This window comes from Nerophis ophidion, linkage group LG16, assembly GCF_033978795.1.
Source record: "Nerophis ophidion isolate RoL-2023_Sa linkage group LG16, RoL_Noph_v1.0, whole genome shotgun sequence".
NCBI lineage: Eukaryota > Metazoa > Chordata > Actinopteri > Syngnathiformes > Syngnathidae > Nerophis > Nerophis ophidion.
In genome coordinates, this window is record NC_084626.1 from 7,130,952 (window position 1) to 7,149,391 (window position 18,440).

General features: G+C 39.7%; 1 protein-coding gene across 2 annotated transcripts in view; it reads right to left on the minus strand.

Moving 5' to 3' along the window:
* Positions 1-18,440, minus strand: part of cpne5b (copine Vb) — a 437,932-nt gene that overhangs the window by 338,310 nt on the left and 81,182 nt on the right. For both annotated transcript variants that reach the window (XM_061922666.1, XM_061922665.1), the window contains exons 2-3: positions 13,557-13,597; positions 13,065-13,111 (exon numbers count right to left, since the gene is read on the minus strand). In XM_061922666.1, the coding sequence (XP_061778650.1) occupies positions 13,065-13,111; positions 13,557-13,597 (88 nt within the window). The remainder of the gene's footprint in view (positions 1-13,064; positions 13,112-13,556; positions 13,598-18,440) is intronic.

Sequence of the window (18,440 nt, forward strand, 5' to 3'; positions counted from 1 at the left end):
GATTAATACTTCAACAAAATATGAATGTAAGATCATAAATTGTGAAAATAAATACAACAATAAAATATTCAGTGTTGACAGCTAGATTTTTGGTGGACATGTTTCATAAATATTGATGTTAAAGATTTCTTTTTTTGTGAAGAAATGTGTAGAATTAAGTTCATGAATCCAGTTGGATCTCTATTACAATTCCTAAAGAGGGCACTTTAAGTTGATGATTACTTCTATGTGTAGAAATCTTTATTTATAATTGAAAAACTTGCTTATTTTTCAACAAGTTTTTAGTTAATTTTATATGTTTTTTTCCAAACAGTTCAAGAAAGACCACTACAAATGAGCAATATTTTGCACTGTTATACAATTTAATAAATCAGAAACTGATGACATAGTGCTGTATTTTACTTCTTTATCTCTTTTTTTCAACCAAAAATGCTTTGTTCTGATTAGGGGGTACTTGAATTAAAAACATTTTCAAAGGGGGTACAGCACTGAAAAAACGTTGAGAACCACTGCACCAAAGGACCTGACACATGCTGGAAGGGGAAAATGTGGATTCTATATGGGTGGAAGGGATAACGATGCTCTCTCGACAGCGCCTTACGCTATAAAACTGACAGATTTATGGTGACAGGTTATTTTATGAGTGAAAATAAAATGCTGGCCACTTTGTACTGAACTTGTTAGCATACGTCATGTCACATCCCATTAAATATGTGTGGTGGTCAAGCTAGCTCTGTTCTCAATGGGTACTCAGCACCATTTAGCCTTTCTTGGAGAAAAAATGCCCTACGCTTGCGTTGTTTTCAGCTGTACTAACCGTTCAAATTCCAAAAAGGATAAACGTTTCTTCATAGTTCCTTGAGAGGTCATCAAAAAGGGCAAAAGAGTGTGAGATTTTACAAAATGACGACCAGAAAAGCATCTCACACTCCAGTCTACCGGAGCAGAGTCGAAGAATGCACAAGTTCGCCGTGATCACTCCGTTAAAGGGGAACATTATCAACATTTCAAAAGGGTTAAAAACAATAAAAATCAGTTCTCAGTGGCTTGTTTTATTTTTTGAAGTTTTTTTCAAAATGTTTCACTTCCCGGAATATCCCTAAAAAAAGCTTTAAAGTTCTTGATTTTCACTATTTGCGATGCGACTGTCCAGGGTGCCAATACAAACAACATGAAGGTTACTACAGCAAGATATAGCGACATTAGCTCAGATTCAGACTCGGATTTCAGCGGTTTAAACAATTCAACACATTATGCATGTATTGAAACAGGTGGTCGGAGTATGGAGGCAGATAGCGAAAACGAAATTGAAGAAGAAATTGAAGCTATTGAGCGAATAGCTATTGACGCTATTCGGCCATAGCATGGGTGTACCTAATGAAGTGGCCCATAGCATGGCTGCCTTATTAGCATCGCTGGTAAAATGTGCGGACCAAACAATCAGGACTTTCGCATCTTGTGACACTGGAGCAACTTAAATCCGTCGATTGGTAAGTGTTTGTTTCGCATTAAATGTGGGTATCTGGTTTCAAATGTACATACAGCTAGCGTAAATTGCATGTTAGCATCGATTAGCGTAGCATGTTAGCATCGATTAGCTGGCAGTCATGCCGTGACCAAATTAGTCTGATTAGCACATAAGTCAACAACATCAACAAAACTCAACTTTGTGATTTCGTTGACTTAATCGTTGCAAATGCATCTGCAGGTTATCCATACATCTCTGTGCCATGTCTGTCTTAGCATCGCCGGTAAAATGTGCAGACACTCTGGCAAATTCAATGGGGGTCTGGCGGCAGATTTCTTGCCAGTGGTGCAACTTGAATCCCTCTCTGTTAGTGTCGTTACATCCGCCGACAACACACCGACGAGGCATGATGTCTCCAAGGTTCCAAAAAATAGTCGAAAAAACGGAAAATAACAGAGCTGAGACCCAGTGATTGTAATGTTTTGAAAATGAAAATGGCGGGTGTATTACCTCGGTGACGTCACATTCTGACGTCATCGCTAAAAGACCGATAAAGAGAAAGGTGTTTAATTTGCCAAAATTCACCCATTTAGAGTACGGAAATTGGTTAAAAAAATACATGGTCTTTTTTCTGCAACATCAAGGTATATATTGACGCTTGCATAGGTTTGATAATGTTCCCCTTTAAGGGTTTATTTGATATGCCTTTAATATTTATTATTTCCCAAATATTATCTTGATATTATTTGTATTCCTTAAACACATGTTGGCAACGAGTTAGGGCTAGGCGATATTGCCTTTTATTAATATCTCGATATTTTTAGGCCATATCGCGATACACGATATATATCTCGATATTTTTCCTTAGCCTTGAATGAACACTTGATGCATATAATCACGGCAGTATGATGATTCTATGTGTCTACATTAAAACATTCAGATTCACACTTTCTTTCTCTTGTATTACCACTCGCACCACTCCGCTAGCATCACAGCTAACGTTACCATGTCGCTACCTCTCTGCTCCGCCTTAGCGTGTGACGTTGCACACGTGATAGTGTGTGATGTATGTAAGAAGGTGCGCTTGTTTTAGGTCTCTGTGTGAAGGAGGGATAAAAAAAAGAGGGAGAAACACATGCAGTTTAATGCCCGCAGCTAAAATCAACTGCGTGAGAACGTATACTTGAATATCACAATATAGTCATTTTCTATATCGCACAGAGACAAACCTGCGATATATCGAGTATATCGATAAATCGCCCAGCCCTACTGCGAGTGTTTTGAAAAGCAGCAACTCAGTGATCCTAATCAAAAGAAATCAAATGTCAGCAAACCCTAAAAGAGTTAAGTTTTTACCAAAGACAACAATCATAAATTAATCTTTTAGAACATACACAATGTTGACATCTTTAGTTGCATTTTGATAGACAATCATAAATTAATCTTTCAGCACGTACACAATGTTGACACTTATAGTTAAATTTTGATAAACAATGATAACTGAATCTTTCAGCAATGTTGACATCTATAGTTATATTTTGATAAAGACGGGGGAAAACATGCTACTCGTATACGGCGCGTGCAACAACAACAACAGACATGGCAGTAAACATGAAGTAAAATCATGAGATACAATATTACCCAAGCAAAAACTAGGCGTATTTATCCGGGAGAGTCTTGATACCATTTTCCTTGACCCAGACACACACAAATAAGTTGTAGACCTCCATGCTTGTCCAAGTTTTCATTTGTTTTGTCATGTAGAATGATGTCTGGAGCACCAGATTGTTTAATATTTCTGGGAACGCGACCAACGTACCAATCCTTGATATCAATCCACAAATCTTTGCTTGATAAAGTATGGGGATCTATTCCTTTGCATAATTTGATTTTTTGCTCTTATATTCATTTTGCAGGAAGATTTAAGCATCTTTTGTACTCAGATAGTTGTTTGCTGTACAACAAACATCCTGGCTTGGTTGACCACCACTGCTTTTCCTTTCTCGGAATACGAGCAATAAAACAACACAGAATGAAATAGGGCGAGCTTAAATTGTACCTATCATGCAAAACTAATCTGTCTTACGTATTGGTACCTGTTGTTGTGCATTTGGGATTTGCAAAAGTCTTGAACATTAGGAATCAAACCATCATGTCATGGCGGAGTTCTTTATAAAACAACAATGCCTTCCCTCATACGTCCTCCAAACGAGATGGTTTGGAATTTGCTCCATTTGCGACGTTTTTCCCAAGTGTGACGTCAGCGGATATTTCTACATACAGGCATGTGAGCACCCTTTGGGTACAAAAGAGGAAATCTGTCGAAAAAAATATAAAAACTTCTATCAGGACAAAATGTTTAAAACCAAGACTATTGTTTTCACGGGACACATTTCCGGTGTTGTGTCGGATGTCGAGAGACTGCTTGATTGCTGCTAAGAAAACAAAGTATTAATGTTTTTAAAAAAAAAATTGCTCAATCTCTTGACACTCCTCCTCCGACTCCCGTCCTTCCACACCACAATACTTAATTAAAAAAAAAAAACAGGGAAGTGGTCCTTATCGTGGAACTGTGGACTAGCTCTATACTCTCGGCAGGGTCCTTGAGGGTGCATGGGAGTCTGCCCAAACAGTCTACATGTGCTTTGGGGACTTGGGGAAGGCATTCGACCGTGTCCCTCGGGAAGTCCTGTGGGGAATGCTCAGAGAGTATGGGGTATCGGACTGTCTTATAGTGGTGGTTTGCTCCCTGTACGATCAGTGTCAGAGCTTGGTCCGCATTGCCAGCAGTAAGTCGGACACGTTTCCAGTGAGGGTTGGACTCCGACAAGGCTGTCCTTTGTCACCGATTCTGTTCATAACTTTTATGGACAGAATTTCTAGACCCAGTCAAGGTGTTGAAGGGATCCGATTTGGTGGCCACAAGATTAAGTCTCTGTTTTTTGCAGATGATGTGTTCTTGATGGCTTCATCTGGCCAGAATCTTCAGCTCTCACTGGATCGGTTCACAGCCGAGTGTGAAGTGACCGGGATGAGAATCAGCAAGTCCATGGTTCTCGCCCGGAAAAGGGTGGAGTGCCATCTCCGAGTTGGGGAGGAGACCCTGCACCAAGTAGAGGAGTTCAAGTACCTAGGAGTCTTGTTCACGAGTAAGGGAAGAGTGTATCGTGAGATCGACAATCGGATCGGTGCAGTATATTCAGTAATGCGGACGCTATATCGATCTGTTGTGGTGAAGAAAGAGCTGAGCCGGAAGGCAAAGCTCTCAATTTACCAGCCGATCTATGTTCCCATCCTCACCTATGGTCATGACCTTTGGGTTATGAGCGAAAGGACAAGATCACGGGTACAAGCGGCCGAAATGAGTTTCCTCCGCCGTGTGGCGGGGCTCTCCCTTAGAGATAGCTCTGCCATCCGGGAGGAGCTCAAAGTAAACCCCCTGCTCCTCTACATCGATAGGAGCCAAATGATGTGGTCCGGCCATCTGGTCAGGATGCCACCCGAACGCCTCCCTTGGGAGGTGTTTAGGGCACTTCCAACCGGTATGAGGCCACGGGGAAAACCCAGGACACGTTGGGAAGACTGTGTCTCCCGGATGGCCTGGGAACGCTTCGGGAAACCCCAGGAAGAGCTGGACGAACTGGCTGGGGAGAGGAAAGTCTGGGCTTCCCTGCTTAGGCTGCTGCCCCCGCGACCCGACCTCAGATAAGCGGAAGAAGATGGATGGATGAATGCATATATGCCTGCATACATGGTAATTTTACCAGAAGATCTTTGCACGAGTCAGACATTGGAGTCAATAAGCGCTTTCTTTTTCCCTATCCTCTTCTTATGAGGCGGACTGGCAGACGTACATGGACATGTTGCCATTTCTAAAACAAAGTAGCGTATTGTTCTAACTTCTGTCAGTAGACTCCATTTGGAAGCGCTAAAAACTACAACATGGCCGTACGATGAAAAGACACTGTCAAAGTGGAGGCATGTAAATAACACCGCCCACAAATCAGTGCATCCTTGAAGATGGTTTGTAAAACATTACAGGTAATTTGGACCGAAGAACCACCATTACATGTTATGTAGATCACAAGGAAGTCATTTTAATATAGAAAATATGTATGACCCTTCAAGAATACTTTGGGGAGGCTTCCACAACCGAGATGACGCCACTAATGATTTTTCAATGATACCTTTTTACTTCACGCACAAATGGGTGCGTGTTGTCAGTTTTGACTTGGCTTATTTATCTGTATTAAATTCTATAATGGAAAATGGTTATCATCATGTATGAGAGTCATAGAGTGATTGCATTAGTCAGGCATGCCACAATTTGTGTTTTAAGAGCTGTAGCATGGTTCATTACAGTCATGCCTTGATACATTACTCTTAAAATATCGCAGCTTCACTGCATTGTTTTTTTTTTTTTTTTTTGTTTACTTTTTTTTATGAATAATCTACATAGTTTCTGCCTGAATTAAGTGTTGAATAAATTTGTATGTATTACACTTTTTAAGGTCAAACCAAATGTTGCCTTTAAGGAGGGCTCATATCTTAGGGCAGTGGTCCCCAACCACCGGGCCGCGACCGGGCCGTGGCCCGATTGGTACCGGGCCGCAGAAGAATTTTTGATTAATTTTTATAAAAAAAAATATATATATATATTTTTTTTTTTTTTTAATTAAAATCGACATAAAAAACACAATATACACTTACAATTAGTACACCAACCACAAAAACCTCCCTTTTTCATGACAAAGAAAAAAAAAAAGAAAAAAAGAAAAAAAAAGGACCCCCAATTTTGGAAAAATTCGACATCGTGTCATCTGGACCAAAGGGGAAACGAACCATACAGACAGTTATCGACGCAAAATTTTAAAACAAGCATCTGTGATGGTTTGGAGGTGCATTAGTGCCCAAGGCATGGGTAACGTACACATCTGTGAAGGCACCAATAATCCTGAAAGGTACATACAGGTTTTGGAACAACATATGCTGCCATCTAAGCGCCGTCCTTTTCATGGACGCCGCTGCTTATTTCAGCAAGACAACGCCAAGCCACATTCAGCACGTGTCACAACAGCATGGCTTTGTAAAAAAAAGAGCGCGGGTACTTTCCTGGGCCGCCTGCAGTCCAGACCTGTCTCCCATCGAAAATGTGTGGCGTATTATGAAACGTAAAATACGACAGCGGAGACCCCGGACTGTCGAACGACTGAAACTCTACACAAAACAAGAATGGGAAAGAATTATACTTTCAAAGCTTGAAAAATTAGTTTCCTCAGTTCCCAAACCTTTATTGAGTGTTGTTAAAAGAAAAGGTGATGCAACACAGAACATGCCCTTTCCCAACTACTTTGGCACGTGTTGCAGCCATGAAATTGTAAGTTAATTATAATTTCCAAAAAAGAGTTTGAACATCAAATATATTGTCTTTGTAGTGCATTCAATTGAATATGGGTTGAAAATGATCTTAAAATTATTGTATTCCGTTTATGTTTACATCTAACAAAATTTCCCAATTCATATGGAAACGGGGTTTGTATATATATATATATATATATATATATATATATATATATATATATATATATATATATATATATATATATATATAGTAAAAAATTAAATAAGAATCATCCATCCACCCATCCATTTTGAACCGCATGTCCCTTCTGGGGTTGCGGTGGGTGCTTAATAAAAAAATTATATTACTAAGTTATTTAAAACATGACATTGAGAATAAAATAATATAAATATTAATGATTAAAATAGAAAACAATACAACGTTATTAAAAACATAACATTGGGAGAAAAATTGTAGAAATATTAGTGATAAAGATAGAAAACAACACAATAAAATATTTAAAAAACAGCTATATTAACATAACTATTAACATGACTAGGTGTTGCAGGCTGACGCAAATCTTCGTTGACAGAAATGTTGAAGTGTTTTTTCTACACATTTTTACAACATTGGAAAACATTAGGAAAACTGAGGATTCTCTTAGAGCAGGGGTCACCAATCTTTTTGTAACCAAGAGCTACTTCTTGGGTACTGATTAATGTGAAGGGCTACCAGTTTGATACACACTTAAATATCGTACTGACCGACTAAGAAAAGGTGGTGGAGTGGTCATATATATTAAGCAGAGGTTTGATGTTAAATTAGTGCTCTCTAAATTAGTAAGCAAAGAACTTGAATTGTTAGCACTTGAAATTGAATTAACTAGAAATCACCACATTATGGTAGTGGGGTGTTATAGGCTTCCATCTCTCCCTAGTAATTCCCTATCTACTCTTGTGAAGCTTCTGTCTCAACTGAAATACAATGAAATAATGATGGTTGGTGATTTGAACTGGGACAGGCTCACATCTGTGTCCGACTCTTTGAAAGTACAGTATGAATCTCAAAATTTAATATAATTGATTAACTCCCCTACAAGACCTAATCCTAAATGCCCTCGAAAAGCTACACTCATTGACTTAATTCTAACAAATATGCCCTTTAAATTTGTTGCATCTGGTGTTTTTCCAAATGATGTGAGTGATCATTGTGTGATTGCAGTGGTGCCTGACACACGGATTTCTAAAAGCAAGCCTCGTCTTCTTGAAAACTATTTGGAAATGTTTGCCTCGGCATTTTGATGGTGTGGGCGTGTGGCACCGAACAGAGATGTTGACATGCGGAATAAGCACTCTTCATTCTCTAACGGGTGAGTTTTCAAATGATATTAGCGGTAATGCTACTTTTTATAGCAAAGCTTTTGCCGCATGCTTGACTTATTGTGGTTGTCTGTTCGACTTATTCCCACTTGAAGCCAAACCACCGCCAGACGATGGACCCCCTGCTGTTTTTCTTGGGAATTACTTCTTCCTTCATTCGAACCTTCTTTCTCTCGTATTACCACTCGCACGGCTCTGCTAGCATCTCAGCTAACGTTAGCCATGCCGCTACTTTTCTGCTCCGGGAGGGCGTGTATGTGACGTATGACGTGACGTATGACATGACAGTATGTGACGTATGTTAGAAGGTGCGCTTGCTGTCTGTGAGAAGGAGCGACAGGAAAGAGCGAGAAGAGCCTGTAATGTGATGCCCGCAGCTAAAAGCAACTGCGTGAGAATGTATACTTGAATATCTGGATATAGTCATTTTCTATATCGCACAGAGACAAACCCGTGATATATCGTGTATATCGATATATCGCCCAGCCCTACCAGAGCCTTTTTCAACATTGGAAGAAAAGCCTTACATCTTTTAATTTACTTTTTTAGACCGTAAGAAGTCACAATTTTTGTCAAATATTTTATGTTTGAGAAGCTTCTCTATGACTTTTGCTCCAGACTTTGTCTGTTTTTTTGATATCGTCATAACTTGTCAAAAGTGGTGGAAAAGTGTATTGAAACTGAGTACCTCTGAGAAATCGATATTTTCTCGGCTGCTCTCCACAGGGCGCCCGCAGCCCAACAAAAATAGACAACAACAACAATAGACTATTCTCCATTCCCATCAACAATTATCTTCTATCTTTCTTTATCTGGTCGCTTGCTGAAAACAGCAACATTACAGATGCCAAGGTTTATCTCCACCTGTAAATAATGTCCTTAAATGTTTCTATCTTAAAGGCCGATGCAGTGAAGTGAGGATAGTAACGTGTCTACCTATTTCCAACCTTTTACAGGGCCTTGTAATTGGCGGCACATCAACTTTCCTGTTCCTGTAATTATAACATTTTATATAATAATCTTGCACAATTTGTATCTCATCTTGACTGGCTTTGTGCTAGAATTGAAAGATTGTTGTACTTGCGCAATGACAATAAAGATCCATCCATTATTTAGCTCCTTATTAATTGCGCTGAGTACCTTAAAGCAACGGTGAGTCTCCCCAGAGTGTTTAATTGTATTAGAAAGTTATAGGTAATTATCATTTGGATGGAATGCCCTTATGGAACATATACTGTATATGCATTGAACAAAGACATATGCAGTGCAGTCTCCAACAGTCATCCTGCAACATCTGACAAGCAGCCCACACAGCCATCTGTTCTCAGCGAGTAAACACACAAGCAGGCGTATGAGGGTCATCTGATGGTATAAATACATACAATATGTACTTGCCTATGTTACTATTATTTTCAACAACCCACACGGGCTTATATCTTAGAAACTATTCAGATTCATACATTTTTTTTACAGTAAACCTACTTTTGTAGTCAAAAAATATTGGGTATGACGTTTCTGTCAGAGTTATTTGGTGTCGAACCCCAAGATGCAGAGATGGAGGCAGGCATGGAATGTGAAAACATGATTTAATTAAATACTAAGACAAAAACAAAACCAAAAGGGTACAAACACAAAGCGCGCACGAGGCGGGTAATCAAACAAAAGGAGCTAGCCTGGGAGCTAGAAAATAACAAATAGGAGCTTAGCGTAGAAGCTAGCGGGTAGAGAACTGGCAAACAGAAGTCATACTTGTATAATGAAAAATAAAATGGAAGCAGGGAACAAAAAACAGTAAGCTACAAACATCAACTGAATATAGCTTACCGCTACGCTGCAAAGACAAGGTATGACACGACAGGAGCGATAACATATCACAAGAGCGACTAGACGTGACATCGACAAGACAATACAATGATCCAGCAACTGACACAAGACAAAAAGAGGTACAAATAGGAGCCGGCTGATTGGCAAGAGGTGTGGCCAGATGCCAATCAGCCGCAGCTGAAGGGGAACACAGCACTCAGGGAACAAGACAGGAAGCTGACAAAATAAGAGCACTAGACAGGAAATACAAAACAAACTGAGGAGGAACGCAGCACTCAGGGAACAAGACAGGAAGCTGACAAATTAAGAGCACTTGACAGGAACTAAAAGACAGGAAATACTAAACACAGGAAACAGACAAATGCAGAGGAAAAATCTAAAACATAGACAAACTGTCAGGGGCAAGCCTGACAGTTTCTACATACACTGATGGGTTGTTCAATATACCGATACTAATGAAGTACCACTGCACTAATTAAAAAAAAAAACATTACTATAATGCCTCTGAAAAATACCGTTACATTTTTTTCGGACATAACTGCATGTTGTCGTCACATCGTGACATTGTTGGTAAAACAAGCACTTGCAAGCAGAAACAGAGTGGAGATTCAAAAACAGGGAGAATGGACGCATTTTGGCTTAAAAAAAATAATGTTGAAGCTATAAAAGCCCGAAACGCCGGTACCATTACCAAAATATTGGTATCTGGACAACCCTCGCTTGGTTTCAAGAAAGTTGTTAATCTCATGTTATGTGTATTTTCGTGATAGTCCTCCTGTGCACTAAGCGATGTTTTTGATTTCTGCCTTTTTTCATGCATCTGATGAAAGTAACCAACGCAGGGAAATTGGAAGGTGATTGACGGTTCTGTCTGTCACATCCATTACAGTCCAATCAGGACAACAAGCGAGAAAGTTAATGACTGTGCCAAAACCACTTAGAAAAGAGTTAATGCATCCTTTTTTTCAGACCGCTAAGTCTGTTATTGGACTGGTGACCCGGCTTAATACTTTATTTATGACTGACAAATCCAATCATCAAATCAAACTTTATTTGTATGGCACTTTTACATAAAAACAAAAACAACTCTACTCAACCCCTAATTCTCTTTATTTTGAGATGTAGCGAAACTCTTAATTAGTGTGTTTATTCCATTTAGTATGCAGTATGATATCATTACAGTGAAACCTCTACGGTTGAACACAGTTGGGTTAGGGATAAATGAAGATTTGTTATTTGGTTAACCATTACGTCCATTCATTCGCAGCCTTAGCAGAGAAGCCCAGACTTTCCTCTGCCGAGCTTCTTTGTAACTCTTCCCAAAGGATCCTGAGGTGTTCCCAGACCAGCTGGGAGACATAGTCCCTCCAACGTGTCCTGGGTCTTCCCCGGGGTCTTCTACCTTTGCGGATGTTCCCTAAAGACGCCTCCAGGGGGCATTCTGACCAAACTACCTCATCTGGCACCTCTCGATGTGGAGAAGCAGCGGCTTCATTCTGAGCTTCTCCCGAATGACAGAGCTTCTCACTTTATCTCTAAGAGAAGGGTTTCTCACCAAGGAAACTCATTTCGGCCACTTGTACCCGTGATCTTGTCCTTTTGGTCATAACCCAAAGCTCATGAGCACTGATGAAGCTTAGCTTCTTCTTCCCCCACTCGTGAACAAAAACCCAAAGTTCTCTAACGCCTCCATTTGGGGTGGTGTCTTGTTGGTTAACCTTAGATTTGAAACCAGATTTCATAAGATATAATGTGAATGGGAAAAGTAAACTGTTCCATTATCAAACTGCCATCACCATAAGCCTTGAACTGTGGAGGAAATGTTTTAGCAAACTGTTAATTGTCATAAAAACAGTCTCTCCAAAACAATCGCGCCAATTGATTGAAATTCAAACAATCCCTGCAAATTTTGAGCAACTAATGGCACAACTTCCACGCAAGAAAAAACATCCGATTAGCTCTTATTCATAACTTACATCCACTCCTCTTTCAATGTACGCCTTTAAAGAGCTATGATTAGATGTATTCCGATTCGTACCGGGCCGCAGAATAATTTTTTGTTATTTATTTTAATTTAATTTTTTTTTTTTTTTTATTAAATCAACATGAAAAAAAAACAAGATACACTTTCAATTTGTGCACCAACCCAAAAACCCTCCATTTTTCATGACAAAAACCTCCCTTTTTCATGACAAGGAAAATTTTTTTTTTTTAAATCTCACATCCCCCACGACCAATCCTCCACCCCCCTCTGAGACACTTACTTAATGTGTTGACTTCATTATAACACTTACATAAGGTTGTTTTACTTTTTGCGGCACCAGACAGATTTTTTTTTTGTATTTTTGGTCCAATATGGCATTAGCTGATCAGAAAGCTCGCTTACACAGTCAGCGGGTCCATGACGATGACTTCTGTTTTGTTTGATCAGCCGTTTTACTGCTGTGTTACACGTATTTAAATAAACGTTTATAAATATCTCATTTCACAACATATATATAGATCTGCGGCTTATAGTCAGGTGTGGCTGATACCTGGAAACATTTTTTCTTTTCTAAAATGTGGTGGGTGCGGCTTATATACCGCTCTATAGCCTGGAAAAAAGCCCGGTCTGCACCAAGGGAGTTTTCCACTTGTCATCAATTGTACACACAGTCTTAATAGATCACCAGAAACACGCCCACATTCAATGTATTTTTGTTTGCACAAGTTGTTTAGCGTTTTGTAATCTTAGGATATCGGGCCCAATGTGTATGGTGACGTAATTTTACTTCTTTGAAGATGTGTACTTCCTTTATTTTTGGTGTACCGCACTTTGTACTCGTCGCTTGAGGGCACAAAAAAGCGACTAAAAGACCAAGAAAAAGAAAAAAACAACAACATCTTGTGAGGTATGCGTGAAGTCCGATGACCGGCGAAGTTGTGTGTGACTGAGGAAACACATTGCACCCTCAAAAATAACTCGGGGTCCATTATGTATGAGCTATGCTGTGTTCAACCGTCGAGGGTCCGTGTTATTTTCAAATAGCGATAAAGGAAGGAATGCACTTACCTCTCTCCATTGTTTGGTCTCCACGCCTTGGGTGTAGAGGACACACACTGTGAGGCAGGACAAGATAAGCAGAGAGGAGGAGAAAATATTGTGAAAGAAGGATAACATGAAAGACGGACAGAGGAAATAGTCAGTAATCAATCAAACGGAGGCTGTCTCTAAATGATGAATCAATTCAGTGTGTGTGTGTGTGTGTGTGTGTGTGTGTGTGTGGGTGTGCGTGTGTGTGTGTGTGTGTGTGTGTGTGTGTATGTGTGTGTGTGTGTGTGTGTGTGTGTGTGTGTGTGTGTGTGTGTGTGTGTGTGTGTGTGTGTGTGTGTGTGTGTGTTGTGGAGGTTATCTCCACTACAGTGAACTAACAGCTTTGGGGTTTAGAGATGGACAAAAAGATTTCCCAAAAATCACGGTGTGAAAGCCGACCAGTGAAGTGGGAGAGAGATCATGTCAAGCTTTTTTTAAACAATATAAAAAGAGAATACAGTCACAACTCACATGGATCTGACTTTGAGAATGTGTCTTTGTCCAGAAGATTCCTGTAAATGAAGGAGACAAATCATTACCACATTTTTCTATTCATTTATTTCCATTACCTAGTGAAAGGATTAAACATTTCTAATGCTAATAACACATTTTGCTGTCATGCATAATAAGTACATTGTTCTTCCCATCATATTTCGGCATACTAACTGTCATATTAGCTATTACACTAAATAAGTAGGTACAACTTTAAAGGGTGGTTTTAAAGTAACATGTGCATGGTCACACAAATCAAACTTAATTCATAGAGTGCTTTTTATACGTTAAAAAATGCAATGCGAAGTGCTCTACAGCAGGGGTCCCCAAACTATGGCCCGTGGGCCAGATACAGCCCGCCAGTGTCCAAAATCCAGCCCGCGGGAAGGCCCTAGTTAAAATATTTGAATTTGAATTTTATTTTTGTATTCTGCGTGGGTTCCCTCCGGGTACTCCGGCTTCCTCCCACTTCCAAAGACATGCACCTGGGGATAGGTTGATTGGCAACACTAAATTGGCCCTAGTGTGTGAATGTTGTCTGTCTATCTGTGTTGGCCCTGCGATGAGGTGGCGACTTGTCCAGGGTGTACCCCGCCTTCCGCCCGATTGTAGCTAAGATAGGCGCCAGCGCCCCCCGCGACCCCGAAAGGGAATAAGCGGTAGAAAATGGATGGATGGATGGATGGATTTTAATTTTTTATAATCGGTCCTTTGTAATCCATTTTCTACTGCTTGCTACTCTCGGTGTCTCCTAGCCGCTCAGGCAAATCATATTGTTTAAAAATGCATTTTCCAGTTGATAATGGGACATCATTGCGCTCAGAATATATTTATATATATATGTATATATATAGTCAAGGTTATAGTGGTTTATCCGTTAAACATTGCTCAATACCTGGGTAGAGCGGAATATACGTTAGGTCAGGAAAAAACACAGAGGCTATTTCATCCCTACAAGCCTGTGTTTTATGTTTCCCTGCTTTTCAGCGGATTTTATTATATATTTTATTATAAAATCGCCTGTGTCGCAGGTTTCCCTGCTTTTCAGAGGATTTTATTAGATATGCATCTATTTTCTACCGCATATCCCTTTTGAGGTCGCGGAGGTTGCTGGAGCCTATGTTACTATAAAATCCCCTGAAGAGCAGGGAAACCTGCAAAACAGGCTTGTAGGGATGACATAGCCTCTGTGTCGCCAGACTTAAATCCTATAGAAAACCTGTGGTGGGACTTGAAGAAGGCAGTTGCAGCACGCAAGCCCAAGAATATGAATGAACTGGAGGCCTTTGCCCAATAGGAATGGGCTAAAATACTTGTAGATCGTTGCAAGAAGCTTGTGTTGGGTTATGTTATTACTGCCAAAGGGTGTTCTACTAAGTACTAAAGATGCATGTAACTAGGGGGTTGAATAATTTTGTCAATGAGATATTAACAAAAATGTCCTTTTTTGGTATTTTGTAAAATACAGTGTTACAATTTAAGTTGCATTTGTCTATTTGACACATCTTAATTTGATATGACTATAAACAAAATACGGAATAAATGTCCAACTTGCTAAAACACCAAAATTGTGTGGGGATTAAATAATTTTGATCACAACTGGATACTTCTCTTGTTGCCTTATTTGTATTTAACTTTATTAAATGTTTTGGTAGCATTTTGTTCGACAAAACCAGTTTTCTTTTACTGTAATATTAAACAATTAATCAGTGTTGATCATAGAACTGGCACTCAATATTATCATAAAAGTATTGATTTTGAATCAAGAATCTATTCTGAATCGATAATAAATTCTGAATCAAATAGTTACTCCCAAGAATCAAGTTGAATCGTGCGGTGCCCAGAGATTCACAGCCCTAGGCAATACTCATCAAAATAAGCCAGTGCAGGAAGCGTTACCATGGCACCCGGAGTCAAATGGTACCAGGACTACACGACCCCCGTTCGGAAAAGTATCTCAGTCTTTTGGGAGAAAGAGATGACGGACATGCGAGGAGCCAGAGGTGGCAGGATGTCTCTCTTTCCCTATTTGAGGCCACGAGGGAATTGTATTTCTCTGCTTCAAACAACCACACTGTGACATAAATCGAAGATTGAAAACAAATTGGTGAGCTTTATTGGAGATGAAACGACCACGCGAAGGAGAAAAAAAGTTATCCTCCCTTTACCAGTCACAAATTTAGGTGACAATTACAGTCCATCCGCAAAGTATTCACTTTTTTTCCACATTGTTATTTTTTTCCCTCAAAATTCTAGACACAATAACCTACAATGACAATGTGAAAAACACATGTACATAGGTATTGACAGCCTTTGCTCAATACTTTGTTGATGCACCGTCGGCAGAAATTAAAACCTGAAGTCTTTTTGAATGCAATCTTTGGACAGTTTCAACTATTCCTCTTTGCAGCACCCCTCAAGCTCAATCAGGTTGGATGGGTAGCGTCGGTGCATTTTCAGATCTTTCCAGAGATATTCACTCAGATTTAGGTCTGGGCTCTAGCTGGGCCACTCAAAGACATTTACTGAGTTGTCCAGAAGCCATTCCTTTGATCGATTGGCTCTGTGCTTAGGGTGTTCTTCCAGGGTGTCTCTGTACATTGCTGCATTCATATTTCCCTCCATCCTAACTGGTCTCCCAGTTCCTGCCACTGGAAAACATCCCCATAGCATGATGTTGCCACCACCATGCTTCACTGTAGGGATGGTGTTGACCTGGTGATGAGCGGTATGTGGTTTCTTCCAAACATGCATGCTAAAGACTTCAATCTTTGTCTCATCAGACCAGAGAATTTAGTTGTTCATGGTCTGAGAGTCTTTCAGGTGCATTTTGGCAAACTTTTTACAAGAAATGGCCAATCTAGCATACAGGCTTTAGTTGGTGAATTACTGCAGGGATGGTTGTCCTTTTGGAAGGTTCCCCTCTCTCCACAGATAAATGCTGTAGCTCTGACAGAGTGACCATGGGGATCTTGGTCACCTCACTGACTCGGGCCCTTCTTTCCCGATTGTTAAGTTTAGACGGCCATCCAGCTCCAAAAGTCCTAGTCGTTCCAAGCTTTTTCCATGTACGGATGATGGGACCTTCGTTCTTGGTTTGTGCATTGCACTTGACAGGTGTGTGTCTTTTCAAATCATGTCCAATTAACTGAATTCACCCCAGGTATACTCCAATTAAGCTGTAAGAATATCTCAAGGATGATCAATTGAAACAGGTTGCACCTCATCTCACTTTTGAGGTTCATGGCAAAGGCTGTGAATATTTACCCAGCAGGCACAAGACATTGAAACAATGTTTAGAAATTGTTGAATAACGTCCTGACCTTGAGCAACTCATACCTAGTGTTGAAACAACATGCTTTTTGCCAACATTTAACGAATGTTGGGTTCTGTGATTGATTAAACCATTGGATTTTGGTAATTTTCCAACCAATATTCTACAACACAAATACAACGTTGGAACACCATGCTTGTTGACGTTTATCCAATGTAAGGTTGTGAAGTTGATTTGACCATTGAAATTTGCGATGAGGTGGCATTATGTATCCCGCCTACCGCCCGAATGCGGCTGAGATAGGCTCCAGTGAACCCCTCGCGACCCCGAAAGGGATAAGCAGTAGAAAATAGATGGATGGATGGAATTTGGTCATTTCCCAACCAATATTATACAACAAAAATAAAATGTTGAAAGAACGTGCTTTTTGACAACATTAAATCAATGTCGGGGTTCTGGCGTTGATTAGACCATTGAAATTTTGTCAATTCCCAACCAGTATTCTACTACACAAATACAATGTTAAAACAACATACTTTTTGATGTTTATTCAATGTCAGGTTGTGACATTGATTCGACCATTGAAATTTGGTCTTTTCCCAATCAATATTGTACTACACATATACAATGTTAAAACAACATGCTTTTTGACCACATTTAATACATTTTGGGTTCCGAGGTTGATTAGACCATTGAATTTTGGTAATTTTCTAACCAATATTCTACAACCCCGTTTATATATGAGTTGGGAAATTGCGTTGGATGTAAATATAAACGTAATACAATAATTTGCAAATCATTTTCAACCCATATTCAGTTGAATATGCTACAAAGACAACATATTTGATGTTCAAACTGATAAACTTTTTTTTTTTGCAAATAATCATTAACTTTAGAATTTGATGCCAGCAATACGTGACAAAGAAGTTGGTAAAGGTGGCAATAAATACCGATAAAGTTGAGGAATGCTCATCAAACACTTATATGGAACTTCCCACAGGTGTGCAGGCTAATTGGGAACAGTTGGGTGCCATGATTGTGTATAAAAGCAGTTTCCATGAAATGCTAAGTAATTCACAAACAAGGATGGGGTGAGGGTCACCACTTTGTAAGCAAATTGTCAAATAGTTTTAGAACAACATTTCTCAACGAGCTATTGCAAGGAATTTTGGATTTTAACATATACGGTCCGTAAAATCATCAAAAAGTTCAGAAAATCTGGAGAAATCACTGCACATAAGCGATGATATTACTGACTTTAGATACCTCAGGCGGTAGTGCATCAAAAAAAGACATCAGTGTGTAATGGATATCTGCACATGGGCTCAGAAACACTTCATAAAACCACTTTCAGTAACTACAGTTGGTCGCTACATCTGTAAGTGCGAGTTAAAACTCTACCATGCAAAGCCAAACCCATTGATCAACAATATCCAGAAACGCCGCCGGCTTGGCTGGGCCTGAGCTCACCTAAGATGGACTGATGCAAAGTGGAAAGGTGTTCTGTGGTCTGACGAGTCCAGATTTCAAATTATATTTGGAAACAGAAGATGTGGGGTCCTCCAGAACAAAGAGGGAAATAACCATTT